This window comes from Amborella trichopoda, chromosome 3 (assembly GCF_054954075.1).
Source record: "Amborella trichopoda isolate Santa Cruz 75 chromosome 3, AtrichopodaSantaCruz75HAP2 v2.0, whole genome shotgun sequence".
Taxonomy (NCBI): Eukaryota; Viridiplantae; Streptophyta; class Magnoliopsida; order Amborellales; family Amborellaceae; genus Amborella; species Amborella trichopoda.
Window position 1 is genome coordinate 1,837,342 of NC_142338.1, and position 22,328 is coordinate 1,859,669.

The 22,328-nt window shown below is 38.1% G+C and overlaps 1 protein-coding gene across 1 annotated transcript; it reads right to left on the reverse strand.

Annotated features, from left to right (window-relative positions):
- Window positions 1-9,473: 9,473 nt before the first annotated feature.
- Window positions 9,474-17,152, reverse strand: LOC18439722 (cellulose synthase-like protein D4). The gene is made up of 4 exons (XM_006849880.4): window positions 15,997-17,152; window positions 13,892-14,354; window positions 11,702-12,612; window positions 9,474-11,550 (listed from the first exon to the last, which is right to left on the reverse strand). Exons 1-4 carry the CDS (start codon window positions 16,360-16,362, stop codon window positions 9,823-9,825), a joined length of 3,468 nt encoding a protein of 1,155 aa, XP_006849943.1. The 5' UTR covers window positions 16,363-17,152; the 3' UTR covers window positions 9,474-9,822.
- Between the last annotated feature and the right edge of the window lie 5,176 nt (window positions 17,153-22,328).

Genomic DNA, 22,328 nt, shown 5'->3' on the forward strand with positions numbered 1-22,328 from the left:
TTCAATTCATAAGCTATAATCATGTGAAATTCATTGAGAATCAACTCTTTCCCGCACAACCACATATTGCAACCTACGTTTCCAGAGGTTACACCGCATTTTCAACAAGTTTTTGTATTGTTTTCTTAAAGTAAGCTGGCAACGTTTTTATCTATTCCTATTTATTTGGTAGTTAAGATGATCACAACTTCATGGTTGCAATAATAAATGCCTCCTCATAAGTAAACTCTCTCAAACCAAACCTTCGCCAAATTTAACTTTCAATCACCCCAAAACAAAGGCGACAAACAATGACTTGTAGGTATTTGTCTTAGAATGTCAGGCGTCTCTCTCTCTTCCTCCCTCATTCTGAATCACTGGTTCAGATTGATCCAGACCCGATTTGGATCAATGGTCCTATGATTCAAATTTGTGGATAAACGATCTGCCGAACCAGCTTTTACAACACTAATAAAATTAGAAAAGCTTTAAAATTAAGATGAATCAATTGTGTAGGATTAGGGTTTGGTCTCACTGTCAGCTATCTCCCAATCTATCACCACAAGCATAATATATGGCAAAAACCAAAATTAATCCCACAAAAGGTCTAAAAAAATACAACAAACCAAATATAATCCAAACAAAAATTATGCATAAATAATAACAAAAAAGAAAAAACAAGTACGTAATTAAGAGAAACATACGGATAGTAATTTCCCAAACTGAACAAAAACCTCAGTGATGTCAAAACCCTTCAAGATAGGAACACGTGTCCAAATATTTCGATGACACATCAAGCGTATTTGTTTGGTGGCATTTTTTAAAAGTGGAGCCAAAAGTCCCATCAAAACATTCATCCCATTTTTTTATGTTAACAAATTTGGAAGTGCGTAAATGGGCACTGCCCATCCACGCACGTCCAAAAAAAACTTCCATGCCGGACGATGGAAGCCCACTCTTGGACCACTCTACTTAATTTCTCCTCCCCCACTCTCTTGTTTATTTACCCACTCTCATGTTTATTTTCCCACAAGAAACCCTCCTTCCCCTTGCAAGCCAAAACCCTTGGCACAAGAAACTCTTTTACCCACCAAAATAATCTCCCCCCTCTCTCTCTCTCTAAACTTTCATGGTAGAATAGCCTCTCTCTCACACTAAGTAAATAAAGTGTCTTTCAAATTATGAAATTACATAGTAAATATGTATGAATTTTGCTTATTTGGTATAACACAAATAAGGTTGTGTTAGAGCTATTGACAGGGCGCGCATCCTAATCCAAATTAGTTTTCACATGTCAATGTGCTATTTAGAATGCATGGGGATAATAATAAATCAATATATTTTTCAATATAAATTTAACCATAAAATGTCATATAAAAAACAAGTGCAAATGATGAGAAGGGAGACAGTTTTCCGTACTTCAAAAAAATTCCCAACAACTTATCAAACGCAAGCTCGCAAGCTTCGAAAAAGTTGCAGGCAGCTTATTAAACCCATTACATGGTATTTGCCCATTCCAAGTGTCCATGGACCATGCCCTCAGCGTCGAAGTCCGTTACCGTTAGGCAGGCGCCGTTAACGGCGATGCTGTCTCCTAACGTAACGCCGGTGAGAACGGTCCTGGCCGTTATTTTCATGTCGAATGTGACTTCGTCTTTGAAACCTGTGTGTTTTATGTGGCCGATCTCTTCAACCAGACCGGTAAATAGGCAAAAGATGGGGAAAAAATTGGGGATTTTAGAGGGGTAATTCGGGGAGAGAAGATTGGATTTTAGGGTTTTGCAGCCATGAGAGAAGTTACGTTGAAACGGGAAAGATAAGGGGTTTTTTGGGTATATTGTTATTTGTGGACTGAAAAGAGGTTTTGTGGGGACGGCGGTTTGGTGGAGTGGCGGTTTTGGGGGAGACGCGGTTTTGTTGCAGAGTGGTAGCGCGCTATGTCTGCTCCCGCTTTAGCTCTCTCTCTCTCTCCCTTTTGCTAGACACACGCACTCTCTCCTCTTTTCCTAATCTCTCTCTTCCCACTTCTGATTTTTATAAAAAATTCATTCCAGCTAAGGGGAGGTTCTGCGAGAATTATGGGACAATGGTATTAGCAAAACAGAGCTATTTTTGGGGAGCAATGATCTGAGGCAACGGTTGTATAGCAGCATAATGCAACCACACACTTGTAAAAATCCATGTGTGATATTTGTATGACCTCAAATTTTACACACACACCCTTGTTATCTCAATAATCAATTCAAAAAAAATATATTAAATTTTAAATTGAATTTTAGATATAGTCAAAATAAGCACGCTTCAAAAATGAATCTAGATCATTCATTTTGTGAATTTAAAGATATTAGCCTTTATAAACTAAAAATTATTTTTTTCTTCTTTAACATTGTTCATCTAAAGATAATAAAGGCATCTAAAAAAGTTAGAAATAAAAAAAATCTTTCTAAAGCCTAGATATGCCAAAATGAATGGCCTATATTAATTGAGTTAAAAAATACTTTTCAAGTTGTGTTTTCAATTTTTTCTTTTTTTGTGATTGTCCATTAGAATGAAAAGAGCGTATATTTCAAAATTTGAATCAATCAAATGGTCATAAAGATGGTTTTTAAAGGTTGTTACATCATATTACTATACAAGAGTTGCATGAAATCAATGTTCATTTTTGGGAACCACTTGTATCAGTTTTTTATAGAAAAAGTTTATATAGAGCCGAGGTTCTAAACAATCAAATTGGAACCCACTTCAAAATTTTCAATATAAGAGGTTGTTTTGATGACCAAATATCTTCAAATTGATCACCTCAGCATCAACATGCATATACATGAGAAAAAAATGGAGTTTAAGTTTTGAAAATAGTATATCTTGTAAAGTATTTTTCGACTGTCAACTTTCAAGATTTTTATAGATCTACGCGATCTACACTGTTTTTGAAGCTTTAAATTTTATAATTAGAGATGAAAATATATCTTAAAGCTATCACAAAGATTTTCAATGTTAAAACTATATTTCTCGACACTTTTTGAAGGTGCGCTCTTGATTGTTTAGAGCCTGGGCCATGTAAAAACCGCACCCTTCTTTGATTGACCATTTTTTAGAAGATAATTTTAGTGAGAGAGAGGTCTATTGTAATTTGGTTTCCAATTGATATTTAACATTATTATACCGATTGAAAAAACATATGCGATTTTGTATGGATCTCTAGAGTGGAGTTTAACCCTTGAAAGAAAGTTGAGTTGGCTCGTGACTTCAAATTCCCTAATTTTGGTCCCAATCAAATGGAAGTTTATGTTCACCTTGCACAGTGAGCCATGGTGATAAAGAAAATTAAAAGAATGATGTGTAATTTTCTGTGGAGGTCTTTTGGAGAAGAAATGAAGTATCACTAACTTAAGTGGGATCATGTTTGTACCTCTAAGAGTGAAGGTGGTATTAACATTAGAAAGATAAAATATATGAATAAGGTATTGTTTTGTAAGTGGTGGTGGAGAAGTTTTCAGTATATAAATCAGCTTTAGTTTCAAGTTTTATCTTCGAAATATGATCTGGATAGGCAGGGAATGTAGTTACGAGGGGGTAGAAATAGAGATATGTCTTCTCTGTGGACGTCTATTTACAGATGCAGGCATATGATTGCGAGTTATTTTCGTTGAAATGTTGGTTGTAGTGACAACATCTCTTTCTGACATCATAAGTGGATAGGTGATGTCTTTTTGAAGCTTACTTATCGAGAATTTTTTGCAAAGGTTTCACAACTTAATGCTAAGGTTTCTGATATGGTTAAAGTGAGAGATAATCGTGTTGTTTGGAGTAATAATTTCCCATATAATAGGCTGAGTAAAGATATTTATCTTCAATAGAACGATTTGATGGGTATCATGGATTCGGTTTATATTTCCCAAGGAGCAACAGATGAAGTGATTTGGGAAGTTGAGTTCGATGATGTATTTTCGGTCAAGTCTTGTTATAGGCTCTTTTTTCACGATCGATGGAGATGACATTTACCTGCTGCAGCCAAAGTATGAAAATGACCTGGTCCCCATAAGGTGTAGGTGTTTTTATGGTTATCTATCCAAAATAAAATTTTGGCAATGGATAATTTGATTAAGAGGAGTAAAATTTTACCTAACATATGTTTAATGTGTACAGCAGATGAAGAATCTGGAGAGCATCTTCTCATCCACTGCCATGTTACCTTGAGAATTTGGTACTGGTTATTTGGGCTACTTGAGGTTCATGCTTCACTACCCCAATCTGTGATGGGTTTAGTGTCACAGTTAACCTTTAATCATTTACCATCCGAGAGTATTTTGGTGTGGTAAATAGTCAGAGGGGCTACTCTATAAGAACTATGGAAAGAAAGAAATAGACGGACTTTTGAATAAGAGAGTTTATATTTTGATAAACTGCTAAGTAAAGTCAAACTGTCTATTTGGTCTTGACTCTCAGTTACTAAGGAGGGTTGGGGAATTTCACAACCAGATGTTCTATTAAATTTGCCAAATTTGTTTTTGATGGGTAGAGCAAAGATGAAATGAGACCGAGGAGTATTTGAAATAAAGACCTATGTGATCTTTTGTGGGGAATATATATATATAATTTTTTTTTTCTTCACCCCTTTATTTTGGCAAAAGATCACTTACATGTGGTCTCTATTATAATAAGATAAATTTCAAAATAAAATTAACATAACAATAAAATTCATACCGAGTCACCACCATATTTACTAGCTTCAATCTCGAACCGGGAAAGCAAATTTCGGCCAAGCCACACTAATGGAACATGAACCCATTTGATCACAAACTCAAACCTTAGGTGAATTCTCTTAGCAACTTAGTTTGAGAGAGATGGATTCTCTTTTTGCTAAACCCTAAAACCCCTAGCCATAAATTCATATTTGAGAGATAAGAGAGAGAAAAACTCCATAACCTAAACCCTTAGGTTCTTTCACAATGTGGGAGTGAGAGATCAAACATGAGCGAGAGAAACTTTTTTAAGAGAGAGAAATAGAAAGATAAGATGTACAGATTTTGGGTAGAGACAATCCCTTTTTATAAGCTTCGAATAAGATTATGATTTCTTAGGGTTTTCTTTGGCTTGTCTCATCTTGTAAGATTGAACATAGACCGTCGATCAATGGTGACTTGTGGGGTGAGAGATCTGAGTCATCCATTCCATAGATAGGCCATCAACATTATGGAAGGTGCATGAACCATTATCTTCTTTTCCTAAACTATTTTCTCATAAATAGAAATTAAATAAATTAAATCTAATCAAAATATTGTGCATACCATAAAATAACACAAGTCTACTCAAATCTTTCCACAAAATCTTTCAAAAATATATCAAGTCAATATCTGCCAACCATATGGCCACATTCCATATCACCAAAAAATAGGAGGCACTCAAGGGAGGCACTCATAGGCCCCACTTTTTAAAAATATGGCGGGCCAATGTGTACAATGGCCCTCATGATATTTTTATATATTTAAAATTAATAAAAAGATTTTAGAATATTATTTGAATATTTAAACAATTGTAAAATCAATATATTTAATTTTATAAATCCCAAAAGTATAAATAAAATATCTATAATTTCCATCATAAAACAAACACAATTAAATTAATTTGATGGGAAAATGATCCATATGGTTTAGGAATCAACAATCATGGGACACTCCACCTTCAACTGTGGACTACATACCACACTTGCTTTATCAGACGGACCCAATGTTTTTCATGACCCACAGTCCAAGCAGAGGTTCATTAGCGGGTCACCAAAGTTCGGCAGATGAGCCAAGGGATGGCAATCCTAGTTGGATTTCAGGTCCTCCCCTAGAGACAAGTCAAGGACACCAAGACCTTATGCGACCGTAGTTCTATGACGCATATGGGTATCTGTCGTACATGTGCTTCACCCTAAAAGGTGGATTTCTGGCTTTTTCGAACGATCTATCGATATGCATGCCGTGTGATGATACATAGATGAGGTTTTGACCCCTGTCTCTGTAGGCCACCATCACACACAAGTGTCACACAGTTTCTTGGCTCACTCATCCGCGCATGTTCTCCGACCTCATCAAGGGCTAACTCATAAACCCTCATAGATTTGTTCTTTATGCCCAGGTAACATGGGTTTTTTCCAACCGACCTGCCTAGATCGTTAAGCACAGATCGGTATCAGCAAACCATCATTTTCTTAGTATAGTTCACGAGGGACCACACTCCCACTAAGTTCATCTTCCATTATATCATTTCATTTTACAAGCACTCATAAGGCCTTTAAAGGCCACATAAACCCAACAGTATTTGGGTGGCACCAGAGAGTGGGAGATTTAAGTTAAATTTTGATGGGAGCCCTCTAGGTAATCCAGGTTTGGCAGGCATTCAGGGTGTGGTGCGAGACTATTTTGGAGAAGTCATCTTCTCATATGTTGGCCCTATTGGTATAGCCACAGCTAATTGATCGGAGTTATGGGCTTTGTTGCAAGGGTTAAAAATTTGTATATCTAGAAACATCGAGAATATCTGCATTATTGAAGGAGATTCATTGATCGTAATTAATTGGTGTAAGAAGGAGCAGCGTATTACATGGGAACTAAGGTCTAGCTGGTTGCAGATTATGGATCTGGTGGCTTTACTTTCAATTTCTTTTTGTCAGTCTTTCGCGAGGTAAATTTTTTGGCTGACTTTTTCTCTAAAAGGGGGCCTCTTTGTCTGCTCTAGCTATCTCCTCTGATGTAATTTCTTTTGAATAGATTTTATAAATAAAGTCAAGAATATTTGTAAAAAAAAAAAACATAACTCTCTCTCTTCAAGTTCCTTAAACACAAATCACTCTCTCTCTTACTCTTTTGCAAAACATAGTTGGGAGTGTATACAATGAGATCATTTACCTTTGGAATAGGGAGGTCACAATTACTTACAAGCATCCAATGTAAAATTTGATAGTTGGGTGTGTCACAAAGTTCGAAAAAAATTCTTTTAAAATTTGAGCTTTTTCAATAAAATAAATACAGCCACCAAATTTTATATCCAACAATCAAGATTTATTATAACCACTATGTACCGAAGGTAAACATTCTCATTATATTCTTTCCCTACATGGTTCTCTCTCTTGCTAAACTTCTCTCTCCCACAAAACATAGCTCTATCTCTCTCTCTAGCCAAAGCCTAAACATAGCTCCCATTCTCTCTCTAGCCTTTTGTTGAACATAGCTCTCTCTCCTACAACTGTATAACATATTTGTTAATTGTGTATAGCTAATAGTAACATACACGCCCATCCTTAAGGGCTCTATCTTTAAAAAAAAATGAATGTTTTCACTGGTTTCAATAGCCTTGTCAAAAACTAAATATCGTTCCTTGATTTTGGTTAAAGTAGGCATAATCTTTTTTCTGTTGCTGCCTAGGCTATGCTCCCGCGAGGGCAACACTATGTGTATACTCCCTCGATCAAAGCACTTGAAGATTTCGTTGGTCTAAGATTTGGGAAACCATATGAGAATTACTAGATGATTATTTTTAAAAGAATAAGATTGAATTTTGAGTTTTAACACTTAGATCTAGTATGTTAAAAATTGAGGCAGTTGTTTGGTTTTTTTTTAGTACGTGGAGAATTTATTTCATAAAGTTTTTAAACTGAGATTAGTCTATGAGTTGTAGAGATTACATCCCCAAAATGTAAGATTTAAAAGGTATCCGTAGTGCATGTTTTGGTCAAAGGGATAAATAGATAGTATACTCCCGAGGGAGTAGGAAACCTTTTGGCAAAAATATATCGTAAAACTAATTAAAAATTAATTGCACTGCAGTAACTAAAAATGTGCAACTGTATCCTATGTACACTGTTAAACTTGGTCTAAAGTGGTGCTATATGGACAGTGTGTCTCACCAAAGGGATCTAGTCCTTTGACATTGAAAGGTTCATACTGCTAGACATTCATGAATATTATTATTTGGAAATGAAGTATTGTACCTTTTAGTACATATATAGTATTATGGTCTTTTTAGTATAAGAAATAGGCACCTCAAAAACATATGTCGTGTGTTGACATGTGACACCAGTCAAGGGCTAAAGTGGCATTGTGATAGTGTACTAATATTAAGGGTGGCAATGGCTAAGGTCAGGTCCCGGTTGACTTGGACCCAGATCCAACCAATACCCAACTCAGGTCCAAGGTTTTGGACCTAACCCCAACTTGATTTGTTTATATGTCTAGAACCTAATAAAGACATTTTGGAAAAAATATTCAAAAAAAAATATTTCATATATATATATATATATATATAGGCAAATTTATCAAAATATTATATATTTAAAAAAGATTATATACACGTATGTATGTGTATTTTAAATATATATATGTGTGTGCGTTGGGCCGACCTAGACCCGGATCCGACTCGGGTCCAGGGTTTTGGACTTGGACCCAACCCATCAGGTCCAAAACTTACTAGAACTAGACCCGGATCGGGTCGACTTGGACTTGATTTCCACCCCTAACTAATGTGTGTGTGTGTGTTCGGGTTGGGCCAACCTAGACCCGGATCCGACTACGGTCCAGGGTTTTGGACCCGGACCCAACCCATCAGGTCCAAAACTTGGACTAGACCCAAGCCCGGATCGGGTCGACTTGGACTTGATTTCCACCACCAACTAATATGGCATGGTTATGATGTGATTCTTATTTTAAGAAGGAAGTTTGGACACTGCGAATGCTTCTTCCAATCTCCAACCAGTGTAAAACATATCATGAGTTTAGTTTCTTTGGTATAAGTTATAGAAGAAGATCATAGAATTGTGAGACATGGTATTCAACTACCATAAGTTTCTGAATTAGAGTAGTTTTTTCCAAGCATATATAGAAGCTTCTTCTTCTTCTTCATTTTTTTTTTTTTTTTTTTTTGTGCTAGGTAAAGAAGAGGTTGATTTTCGTTCTTTTTTCCGTGTAAAGAAGACACTACCTTCATTTTTATTTTTTTTGTTTTTGGTAGCTAAGAATTTTCTAATAGATTTAGTTTATCAGCTTATTGGAGGATGTGCCGGATTCACCTTGTGCTTGCAACCTTTGCCACCATTCACCAGGGCAGGGGTTTCATGAAATTATGGATATTATTTGTGGAAGGTTCTGTCACTGGGGGGATTTGTATAGAGGGGTTATGGATCATAAGATGAATTCTTAGTTAATTGATCTCCTGTGGAAAATATTGATTGATCGCATGCTTAAAAAATTACAGGTTTCTTTGGATCATCACAAAACATAACTAAATTTTGTGTGTTCAGGCATATTCAGAGTGTAATCAGAGTCTCTAGTTTAAAGATGGAAGGCATTGCAATGGTTACTCTTGGCATGTAACAACTTCGAGAATGAAAAAAGTATTTCACTAATTGAGGCATCATTGCCTTCTACACAATGTACTAGCGGAATTAAAATGGCCAAATACCTCTATAGAAGAGAAAGTGGCAGTGTTGGTTCTCTCTTAAAAACACAGAGGAGTTCACAAAATTTTCAATAGAAAATATTGGACAGTAAAAAACCAAATGATTACACTACAATGGACTCCACCCAATTCGGTAGCAGCCATGAAAGAATAACTCTCTCTTGTTTTTTTAGTTACAGGGGAAATTACATTCAATGGACATATAGATTTGAATTTTGAACCCCTGTCCTTTGGCTTCTTCCTCCACTTTCATTGCCTTTAACCTGCCACAAAAATAAGCATTCTGCATTTATCATGCCTTGAACATTTTTCCTATGGGACTCGCTTAGCAAAAAACCCTCTGCAACAACATCAACATTGACAAACAACAACAGTGACAAAGTAACAAAATGTCCTCTGGTTTTCTCATGGAAACTGGAAAGTGCCCCCAATCTGTGTGGTCCCCTTAGGAGGATTGATTGCTATCCAAAGTAGCGAAATAGTGATGGCAATCAGGCCCGACCATACAAAAACAATTGTGGGTGTCCTTCCCCTTCGGCCCATCAACCCTTTAGCGAATGGATACAGGTGTGCCAACACCCAGAAACTGAAAAACACCCCTCCCAAAAGCTTGCTCCATTGTGGTATCTGACTGTAAATGGTCCTTGAGAACCCAACTGCAATTGCTATCAAATTCACCATCATGATTGTTATGGGTGGGATCATTAAAGAGGTCCACTTTACCATGTAGAGATCAGCAAACATGTCGTCATTATCGTCCCCTCCCGACTTAGTAGTCAGGGTAAAGGAAATCTCTATTCCTGCAATCACCTTTAGAAGCCCTTGCACCACGGCAGCAAGGTGTGCGCTTGTTCCCCCGATGAGCCAGAACTGTTCATTTCTCCACCATTCTTCTAGCCCAATGCCCGACCACTTCACCTCGAGTATGGCCAAGAGAGTGAGGGTGATGGTGATTATGAGGAGATAGACAAGGAAGGTGACATTTAGGGTTTGAACTATGAAGTGACCGGAGAAGAGAGAGAGGGCCGGAAGGAAGCAATAGACAATCAGGAAGATGGAGGTGAAGGGATAGATACCTACATTGAGGTAGGCTATCCTCTGGAGAATCTTCATCTTTGTACTGGCGAGTAATGCATTGTTGCGAGAGAAGAATATCTCGACTGAACCAGTGGCCCATCGAAGCACCTGGTGTAGCCTGTCGGTGAGGTTGATGGGTGCACTCCCTCTAAACGCGTCACGCTTTGTGATACAGTAAACCGAGCGCCACCCCCTGTTATGCATCCTGTATCCTGTGACCACATCTTCTGTTACCGAGCCATAGATCCAACCCACTCTATCACCCCACTCGGTCTTGTCTTCATACCAACACGAGATAACAGATACGGCCTCGGCCACTGTATGTGCATCAAGGGGCTCACGAGGGACGCAAAGGGCTCCTGGGGGCCGCCCGTGCCGCACAGCAGGGTGGTCCGCCAGCGGCCTGCCCTGGTACTCAGCGACACGTATGGATTGAGCCAAGATGGTTGAGTTTCCAAACCTCTTTGGATGGATGGCGGCATCGAGCTCGTCATCCTCATTGTCTCTCAGTGCCTGAGTCTCAGAGTCGACTGGGGCGCTGTGATCCTTCTTCTTTTTGCCGAGCCACGATCGAGTAGAGTCTTTGGGGGGGTCAAAACCGTAGAGCGCAAAGCGTCGGAAGAGGCACCCTGTGCCCACATAGACTGGGCCTTGTAAGCCATCGAGGGCACGCATGTTTCCGTCGAAGAAGACCGTGTTATGATTAGCATATCTATCAGAGGGGTCGATGCCTTCGAAACGCTGGGGAAATTGAATATAGCATATGGTATCCCCTCCCCTATCCATCATGAAACACATTCCTTCTCGGATGGCAAGGCAGTTGTAGATGTAGTGGTCGCAGTCGAGGTTGAGTATAAATGGGCCATTGGACATCACGGCTGAGGCTCGAACCAAGGCGTTCATGGCGCCAGCCTTTTTGTTGTGGTCGTAGCCGGGGCGCTTCTCACGGGAGACGTAGACGAGCATAGGAAGGCGGATGTCGACGTCAGTGAAGTCGATGATTTTCTCGTCAGTGCAGCCGAGAAGGGGATCACTGCTTGGGGCCTTGAGCATCACCTGTGTAAAGAGCAAACAGTGTTCGATGGCAATTAGCATTTGGCAATGGCAATGCTATGGTGGGGCTGGGCTCGTCTGTCTCATGCAATTGCCTCTAGGCTGGTCTCGTGTGCAAATTGTATGTATGTGGGTGTGTCTCGAATATGCATACCTGAAGGATCCCTGCATGGTCACCCTTTGAGTGGTCCGGGCCCGGGACGGCCCACGACCCAGGCCAGTGGGTCCCATCAGCCATCCACGTCGCCTTCTGCACCTTGAGTGGCTCTAAGGGGTCGCCTCCACTCTCCCTCATGTGCTTCAACATCTTCATCTCCTCCCTTGCATTAAATGCATCTGACCTCCTCCTAATTGAATCCGGTAAACTGTTAATCCTTACCTTGAACTCATCATACTCCCTCTTAACCCTCCTCCTGTCCTTCACAAAATCCGACCTCAACTTATTCTTTGTAGGGTCCCCTTTCACGTTAAAATAACTATCTGGGTTCCTCGGTTCTATCTCGTGCTTTCTACAGAATGGGACCCACACATCAGCAAAGCTCGCAGCCTCAGCCATGGCTTCGAAGGTAAGGAGGGCCCCACCATCATCCGAAACATAGCATGAGAGCTTCTCGACCGGGTAATCAACAGCGAGGATCGACAAGATAGTGTTGGCTGTGACCAAGGGGGGCTCCTTGTCTGGGTCCGCCGTTGAGACAAAGACATCAATTCCTGGTAAGTCTGAGCGGCCGGTGGGGTTGGAGGGAGAGGGCATGTCGAACTTGTCTCTAAGGACCGAGAGGTCAGTGGCTCTGTTGATGGGGCAAAGCTTCGGCATCTGGTCGAGGAGCCATGAGAAGGCGAACCATAGCTCGCACACGATGGACATGCCCCATAACCACATTGCCTCCTCATTGGGGTGGCGAACTCGCCATATGAGAAAGAGGATCAGAACCACAAAACGGATGAAGATGAGGAGACGATATGGGCTGATGATGGCTGCTGGGATTTGGATTACGCGTGTCAGGGGCTTCCATGGCTTGTCTGCAAAGTCTGACATAGGGCCTCCGGCCCCCATTCCGTTATCTGGAATATCAAGAAAAAGTGAGTGGCAATGAATGTCGTATTCTAGGGACAGTATAGTCAATTGTGAGTGTCATGAGCATAGGTGAGCGTATTTTGGTCTATTTATTTTTTGTGGTATTTTAATGGGATTAACAATGCCATACAAGGGCAATATGAAAATTGGCGCATATATTTAAGAGTATCTTAGTCCCTCTTTCATAGGGGCATTGCATATGATAGCATTAACACTTTGGTTCACCTCTTAAGTTAATGGAATGATGAATTAGAGTTGCAACCTCTTGTAAGTGTATCTCAGTCTTTTATGTTTTCTTCATCACTCCGAGTCTCCATAGAGCTATCTATCTTAATGAAAATTATACACTAGGACCGTTTACCTTTATTAAAAGAAGGTTACAATTATCTTTAATCGTCAAATGTGAGATCAGATGGTTGTTAGTTTCATCGTTTCCAATTGAAGTGTACTAATTTTTTCTCATACTTGTGATAAATCTCTAGCCATCCGATTTCACATCAGACGGTTCACATCAAACGGCTAGGACCGACTATTTTGGCTCATTTCATACATGTTATTGAAATCATTTTGATACCATACTCATGCCCCCTTTAGCCCACATGGTTTTATGGGTGCAAAGAAGCATTAGTTGTCATATAATACATGCACGGGAAGGCTCCAAATATACATTGTAATCACTACCAAGCAATGGTGCCTAAAAAACTTCTCTAACAATTAAGAAATTCTGATCTTGTGAAGTTACCGGATTTTGATTATGCGAAGTCTCAATATACATAATTACGATGATAATGATGTTGATGATGATAAAAGAAAATTTAAGGGGGAAAAAAAAAACGAGCACATAAAATCCACTCGCTCCCTCAGGCAAAGAGTTCATTGAGTTTTTTTTTTTTTAAAAATTTAATATGAAATTTTGTGATCAATTTAAGAATCAACATAAATTTACTTTTCAAGCCAAAAAATGGACGTTTAGTTGTTCAGTACTTGGATCTTGCCTTCTAAAAATTGAACGGTCTTTTTTCATTCTTGGGATATTTTATTCTTTGAGGTTAGTAGCTAGGCTTAAGAGGTTACATCTCAAAATTTCTGGGTGCTAAAAGGGTTTTGCTAGAGGGAGTAAATGGACAGTATGCTCCCACTGGAGCATAGAATCTTTTCAAAAGAAAAAAAAAAAAAAATGATCTCCCCCATCCAAGAGCTAAAAGGAAAAAAGAAAAAGAAAAGTTTGTTGATCTCCACTGTCCATCAGAAAGATCGAGGGCTTACCATCACCACTGTAGACATTATCCTTTGGCCAAAATGCATTCCCGTACCCGTACGTGCCCTTTGTCTCAAACAACCACCTATTGTGATCAAAATCCCCTGTTTGGCTCCTCATCAACAATGACTTGCTTGGCGTCATAACTGACATCCTCCTATCCATCTTTCCTCCACCCCCTTGAGGTGCAGGCAGCGGCAAAGCGCCAGCCGAGAAGTCGTGCATGCCATGGCCGCCGTCGTCATCATCATCAAAATCACCCACCTTGTAGGGCTCCTTACAACCAGGGCAATTTCCGCTGTCTTTTTGGGCATCGAGATAACAATCTCGGCATATCTTGAAGCCACATTCACATGGGCCGACGTCATGGCCTCGCTCGTCACGCATGGCCTTACCATCGCATGCAGGCATGGCACATGCCGACCCCTTGGCACCAGCCATCTGGGGATGGGTCACCTCTGAGTCGATCACCTTCAAGGTAGAAAAACATCCAATATAGCATTACAATAAAGAAATCTAACGAACAAAAGGAATAAGAATGTCTTTTTTTAACATAATAAACAAATCGCAATCACTTTTAGCAGTTAGATATGGAATTGAAATGTTGGAGGTGTGCAATTAATCATGCCATATGTATATATGTTCTCGGATTTTATATAGGAAGAAGATACCTCTAGCTAACCAATTTTACATAAAAAAAACTACAGGTAATCGTGATGTCATTATACCACGTAAAAGGATCTTACACTGTGCAATCCCAAGTATAATATGTTATGTAAGGTCACATTAACAACCATGACCATGTGGTTTATCACCATCCAATCGCCTAGTTAGAGTATCGTGGAGAGAGTAGAGATGGTAGAATAATTACGAAAAACAAAAAAAAAAACAAAAGGAAAGGAATTATGAAATTTCTTTGAAGGGGAACTATACTATATTCTATGTATGATCAGAGTATCAGGGTCATCAAGAAAGGTTTGGACGGTGTTAAGGGGGTGTGGCATGTATAATTGAATCAGTGACATACATCACCGTCCAAAACTTTGGTCGGGCTGTGATTATTGCCATGATAATATACTTTTATGATCCATTGCCATGACACATCGTCAATCATTTGAAAATTTATATTTTAAACTTTCTACCCAAAGAATAACATATTCTCTCGATTTTAAATCTAACAATCAATAATAATTATAACCTCTTCCTATAAAAAAATAAATAGCCTCATCCATACATTTCCTCCTAATATAGTGAGACTTTGAAACAATATTTTGTTAAAAATGGGGGACTTCCAAAAATGATCATTGCAATGGCCGTAATTTGATAAGATGGCAATCATTCATTTTCCACCCATCTGTTCTGAAAAATTAAAAACACATGATAACAAGCGTTAGTTTCTGGTATAACAACTGTTATCTTCATAAATGCTCGTTATTTGGATAAGATTCATATTGTTTCCATACAACTAACATTAGGGGTGGCAACTGGTTCGGTCACATCTCGGTCTAGACCTGGACTTAGAAACAATGACATGGGACCCGGACCTGGATCTGAAAACAAAAATATAGTGTTGGACCCGGACCCGATCTGATCCAACCCAAAACTTAAAAAATCTATGTATTTAACTATATTTCATGCGTTGGGATCCAAAAAAGATTACTGAACGAACCCGGAGCTGAAGGTCCAATATTTGGACCCATACCAGCTTACCCCTTGGATCCTGGGTCGGGTCCCAATCCATTTCCACCCCTAACTAAAATCTTGTTTCATCAACCAATTAAGATAACGGGCGACGGGGCATCTCTATTATTATATTATAATGTAAAGCCAAAATCACATTAAAACAACGCAACGGACCATAACGAGTGGTTAGGCATCACAATTATAATGGAGAGCCTGGTATGACCAAAATTAAGGTGCGGCAATGGGCCGGTGTTAGGCAGATTAGGCCCCGACAAGCTCGAAAACTAGCTTGGGCCCGATCCGATCTATTGGAAGGGCCGGGCCTTGGTATGCCAAGCATGGGCTGAGCCCATCGGCTGCCCAGACATGCTGTTCAGCCAATTGCCACCCCTAATGGAAGTAAAGCCCTTGATTTGAGATCATGACTCACCTTGTCCATGAGATGTGCACGAGTAACGCTATTGAACCCGCCGGTAAAAAGAGAATTCGACACATATTGCTCCTCGGCCTTGGCCGCGACGGAGGACTCGGCCGTCATCGGTTGATTATCGGGGGTAGGGGGGATGTGGACCGTGTAGTTTGTGTAGTCCGCACTGATCTCCCCGGACATGTCTAGGTCCTCTCTGGAGAGGCTCACATACCGCCCGCTTGACGTGCGGCGGGCGAATTTCACAGTTTGGCTGCTGGTGCTGGAGTTGGAGTTGGGGGCCAGGGGGGGAGTGCGGCCGCTTTGGGTGCCCGCACCACCCGGGGTGCGGATGGCCTTCTTGGAGGGCTGGTGGGATAGCGACGCCATTGCGCCCGAGGCCTCTCGCGATCAAGATCAAGACAACTGTTCGACTCTAAATCAACCGTTCTCCAAATCAATTCCCTCCCCCTAAAAACGTTTCTCTATCGATCCCTGGATCACTACAACAACAAATCTACGTACATGAATAACAAATGCACCACTCTCTCCATCGATAAATCTCTCTCTTTCTGTGGGCAATAAAGAGGATTAGAAAACTGTCTCAATTCCCTCTAAATGCATCAAAATCCAAACTCTTTCCAACTTTTTTGATATCTTCTCTGGTTATTTGTCCAGACTTCATTATCCTTCTGCAGCTTCAAAGCAAAGCCAAGATTCAATACTCTAACCTCAAAAACCAGGAGAAGGCGCAATTTTTTTTTCTCTTCTTTTTGATCAGAAAATCACAGTGAAATCCTGGGGCTCCATGACTGATCCAAAAAACACAGAGATCAAAGAATTGGAAGATCAGAAGCTCCTAGATCACAATGTGCCATCTTTGGTTCACGTATAAACAGCATTTCTTCAAAACCCATTTCTTATCTCTAATCTGTACGCCATTAGAAGAGCCCCAGATAAAAAATATATAAAAAATTACTAAAAAAACCAAGAGAATCAGGTTTATGTGATAAAAAGGAATTGGCAGTATGGGGAGCACGTCTTAGAGAGAGAGAGAAGAGAAGGTGGTGGAGAAGGTGTTGGGGAATATGGGGATAGTATTAAATGTTTGGCCAAGTCAAGCTTTTTTTTTTTAACTGTAAATTGATTTTTATTTCTTTTTATTGTTTGAGAAATTGTGGGAGGAGTTTGTGGGGGTGTGTATAAAAAGGACTGGGTCGAAGGTGCATCGAAATCCACTGGTTTTAGAGAGAGAAAGCGTGAGTTGCGGTGGAGAGAAGATGGGAGAGTTTGTGGAGAGAGAGGGGAGGGAGCTGGCTTTGCGTTGGTAGCACCACGCCTTACTTCATTTTCTTAATTTGGGAGCTGCATGCTCTCTCTCTCTTCTTTCTCTCACTGCAACTGCGTGCTATCTCTCTCTTCTTTCTCTCACTTCAAGTGCGTGCTCTTTCTCTCTCTCACTGCAACTGCATGTTCTCTCTTTCTCTCTCATTTTGGGAGCTGCATAGTGTTGTGCCATGTTCTCTCTCTTATTTTGGCACTGCAACTGCATGTTCTCTCTCTCTCTACATAGCGTTGTGCAATGTTCTCTCCCTTATTTAGGGATGAGAGAGGTACGTAGTGTTTCTCTCTCTTATTTTGGGAGGTGCATGGTGTTGCGTTGCGGCAGGTCTTCTGACAATGCGAGCTACTGTTTAGGTGGCAGCTGGGCCAATGATTTGCACGTAATAGGGTTTTTGGCAAGGGCCACAGGGCTGGTAATGGGGCTAGGGCTAGGTCCTGGGCCACAAAATTTGCACGAGGGTTAGGGCTAGACAAGGCTGGCCCAACCGCAATGGACCGGGGACCTGAATCGTAGACCCAACCCAAGTCGGCTGGCCCAACCGCAATGGACCCAGGACCTGAATCGTAGACCCAACCCAAGTCGGCTGGCCCAACCGCAATGGACCCAGGACCTGAATCGTAGACCCAACCCAAGTCCGGGTACGGGTAAAAAAAAATTGGATCCAACGAGTTAAGTATATTTGGACCCGAACCATTATTTGGGTCCGGGTCCGATTGTGCTTGGGTCCCACATATATTTTAAGGTCTTAACTTATGAAAAATAGCTAAAGTATATTCAAACACATATATATTTGAATTTTTGGATTGGGTCCTAGTTTCACATTAGATTTTTGGGCGTAAGTCTGGATCTTGTTACTTTGGACATGGGTCCAAGTCCAGCCGAACTTCGACCCTGAGTTGACCTGACCCGTTTCCACCCCTAGCCCAACCCAATTCTATTTTATTTTTTTCGTTTTTTTCTTTTTCTTTTCTCTCAATTTGTTAAGATGGGCCTGGCCATGCCTAACATGGACCAGGATCTCTCTAGCCCGGCCTAGTCTAGGGTCAGTCCGGCCCGTTGTTAACCCTAGGCAACCATGGTTAAACTCGATGCTCTGAATAATACACGAACTTCAGTGAATGGAAGAAAGTTCATACAGAATGCGTACAAGGTGTACTGCATAACCCCCTTAGAAAAGTTGTTCGGATGTAGAAAAATCCTCTAATTAATAATCATGACCTCTAAAAGTTTTTATAAGGTTGCAACATTAAACGATCCAATTAAAGCGCATCTCAAAATTTTATTATAACATGTAATTTTGATGTAAAATTTTTTAAGATTATTTAAAAAGAAAAGTTTATATAAAACCGAGGCTCTAAACAACCAAATTTAAGCGCACCCCAAAAATTTCACTAGAAAAAGTTGTTTTGATGCCCAAATATCTTCAAATCGACCATCTCGACATCAAGATGCATAGACATGAGAAAAAAATGGATTTCAAGTTTTGGAAATAGTGTATTTTGTAACACATTTTTAGACGGTCAATTTTCAAGATTTTCAAGTTTTCATGGATATGTCGATCTACATATAAATAAATATAAAAATATACTTTAAAGCTATCACAAAGATTTTCAATATTGAAACCACATTTCTCGACATTTATCTAAAAATATATTTTTATATCTAATTTTAAAATTTTAAACTCCAAAAATAGTTAAAATCAAGTAGATCTATAAACATATGAAAATCTTGAAAATGGACGGTCTAGATAATATTTTCCAAGATACACTATTTATAGGACTGAAAATATTTTTTTTTTTCATATTTATACATCTCGATATCGAAATGATCAATTTGAGAATTTTCAACATTAAAACAACATTAAAACAACATTAAAACAACATTTTATATGAATTTTTTATGCACTTTTTTATTTCTGCATTTTTAAGGTTGCAACCTTATATAAACTTTTTCCATATATATATATATATATATATATATATATATATATATATAGAAAAACAAAGTACAACTATTTTCAAGATCTCCCATTGTTTATAAGTTTACTCGATCGTCACCCCTTTGGAAGTTTAAATTTTATAATCATGGTGGAAATGGATTTCATGTAAGGATTTTCAACCATCAGAACTGCATCTTAAGGTAGGGGTTTAGTAGTGCTTCTTACTTTGATTGTTTAAAGTTGTCACCTTGTGTAAACAATACCTTACATTTTTCTTCAAGGGATAACCATTGGGCTCGTCTGTGAGTGGATTGGGATAACTGCAGGTGGCAACGGGCTGGACAGCCCAGCCTAGCTCTAAAAATATAGGGTAGGGGCCGCGAACGGGTTAGGGTCAAACCAGTGCTGGCTAGTTTCGACCAGGCCATCTTTTTTTTTTTTTTTTTCATTTGTTTTTGCCCCCGCCCTGCCCTAACAAGGCCAAGGCTGGGCCTAGACCAACCCTATGAGTGCAAGGACTGGGTCAGGACCAAGGTTGGCCCGCCCTGTTGCCACCTTTAGGGATAATGTCTTCTCTCTCTCATTTTGGGGACCCCAAGGGCATTCAGTTTACCCCAACTTTGGTGCTCAATATGTTTGGCCCAAACAAAAGAACTCCCAAAAAGAGCTTATTTTGAGAAATGGACATAAAACCCTTATGAATATTGGAATTCAAAAGAAGCATCCTGTAAGTCAGATTGTACACTTATGATCTCTTATTTTTCAATTTACCCTTACTTTGGATAAGTGTTTTAAAAATCGACGACCCGATCTAGATCGGGTATTGATGTCACAGCCCGGATCTGACTTATTAACGTTTTTCTATTAAAAATTTTCTGTTGGTCCATGAATTAAACAATCCAATCTAGATCGGGTATCGATGTCACAGCCCGGATCTGACTTATTAACGTTTTTCTATTAAAAATTTTCTGTTGGTCCATTAATTAAACAATCCGATCCAGATCAGGTATCGACGTCACAGCCCGGATCTTACTTATTAACGTTTTTCTATTAAAAATTTCCTATTGGCCCATGAATTAAAGCCCCCAAACCACTTATGTCAACGTGCACAATACCACTTTTACACTCAACTTCTTACATCAGAAGATGAAAACCACTTTTACAAACTTCTTACATCACAAGATGAAAACCCACCAACACAGCGATGCAACGACATCGAATAGTGTGGGATGGTTTGATTGTTTTATAGGACATGTTCTTCCCACAACGCTTCGAATGTGGAACAACTTTCTAATACACTTTTGCTTACGCACGGTGGTGTATGCCCATCGTGAATAAGAAGGGTATACGCCCTAGGGTCGCAATTAAATTATACGATGAAAAAATAAAAAAAATTAAAAAAATAATAATTGGATGCCCACCACCTCTATCTTTCACCAAAAACAACTAAATTTACTTACCTAAAAAAACATAAAAACTCTATTAGGCTATTATCTCATGGGATCATTTCATTATATGATTAATAATTAATTAATTAGTTAATTGGGATTAAAAAATTAGTACTAACTCATAGGATATTAAAAATAATAATAATAATAATAATAATAATACTAATTGTAGTCTATTGAACATTAAAAAAATATTACTTTAGAATATATTTTAAGAGAGAAAAATAACACTAACTCATACCACATTAGAATTTATATCAAGTTGCTTTATCAATTATCCCACATTGCAAATATGATTTTTCTTTAATTTATTAATAATCAAATCTTGTATTTTATTTATATTATAAATTTCGAAATATATTATTTTTCTTATAATTGTAAATAAGAATTTTAAATTAGAAGATATTATAAGACATTTTGTATTTTTATTTGTATAATAAAGTAATTATAAAATATAAAGTTATACACCAGCAACTTTAATTTCAATATATATTATTAAAGTTAGTTAGGTTGTAATAATTTTCGATGAGTAAAATGAATTAATAAATGTTTGATACTTTGATGTGATACTAATTTCTGTGGGAAATTAATTTTTTTAATCTCATAATATGGAAGTGTTTTCTAATATTTTTAAATTTTTTTGATATAATATTATAATACTATAGTACAATTAATAATTATAGTGACATCCAGACATGAAAACAACATCTCAATATGCATCTATTTTTTCACAATAATGAAAGTAAATAATGCATTACTCCTAATTTCTTTTAGAAACTAACATACCAATATTTTTAGATATTTATAGTGATTTTTTGAAAAAAAAAAATTAAGAAAAAAAATGAGAAAAATAATAATTGGTTTGATAGGGTCCACCACCACTATCCTTCACCAAAAAAATTAAAATTTACTTATCCAAAAAAAAAAAGAGTAATACTATTAGGCTATTAGCTAATTGGGATTAAAAAATATAGTACTAGCTCATATGATATTAAAAAAATCAAAAAATAATACTAATACTGGTTTATTGAACATTAAAAAAATAATAGTTTATGAGATATTTTAAGAGAACAATAACACTAGCTCATACCATTTTAGAAGTTATTTCAAGTTGCTTTATCAATTATCCTACACTGCAAATGTGAATTTCTTCATTTATTTTCTAATTTTATTAAAATATGTTTGCAAATTTATGTTACTAAATTCTATATTTCTATCAACACTAATTATTATACATTAGATTTATTTATTTGTGAAAGTCGTACCATTGTTTTTTGAATCACATTGATTATAATACTGTAATTAATAATTATACTTACAATGATAATCAAACCTTATAATTTATTTATTAATTTATTTCCATTATAAATTACGCAATGTATTATTTTTTGTTATAGTTGTAAAATAGATTTTTAAATTAAATGATATTATAAGATAAATTTTAAATTTATTTTTACTTGTATAGTAAAATGATAATAAAATAAAAACCAATAATTCAAATAATAAAATACAAACCAATAATTCTAATTTCAATGTATAATATTGTATTTAGTTATATTTTAATAAATGTTTGATGAGAATCTTCATACAGAAAAAGAACATCTCAATCCTCATTTCTCATTGG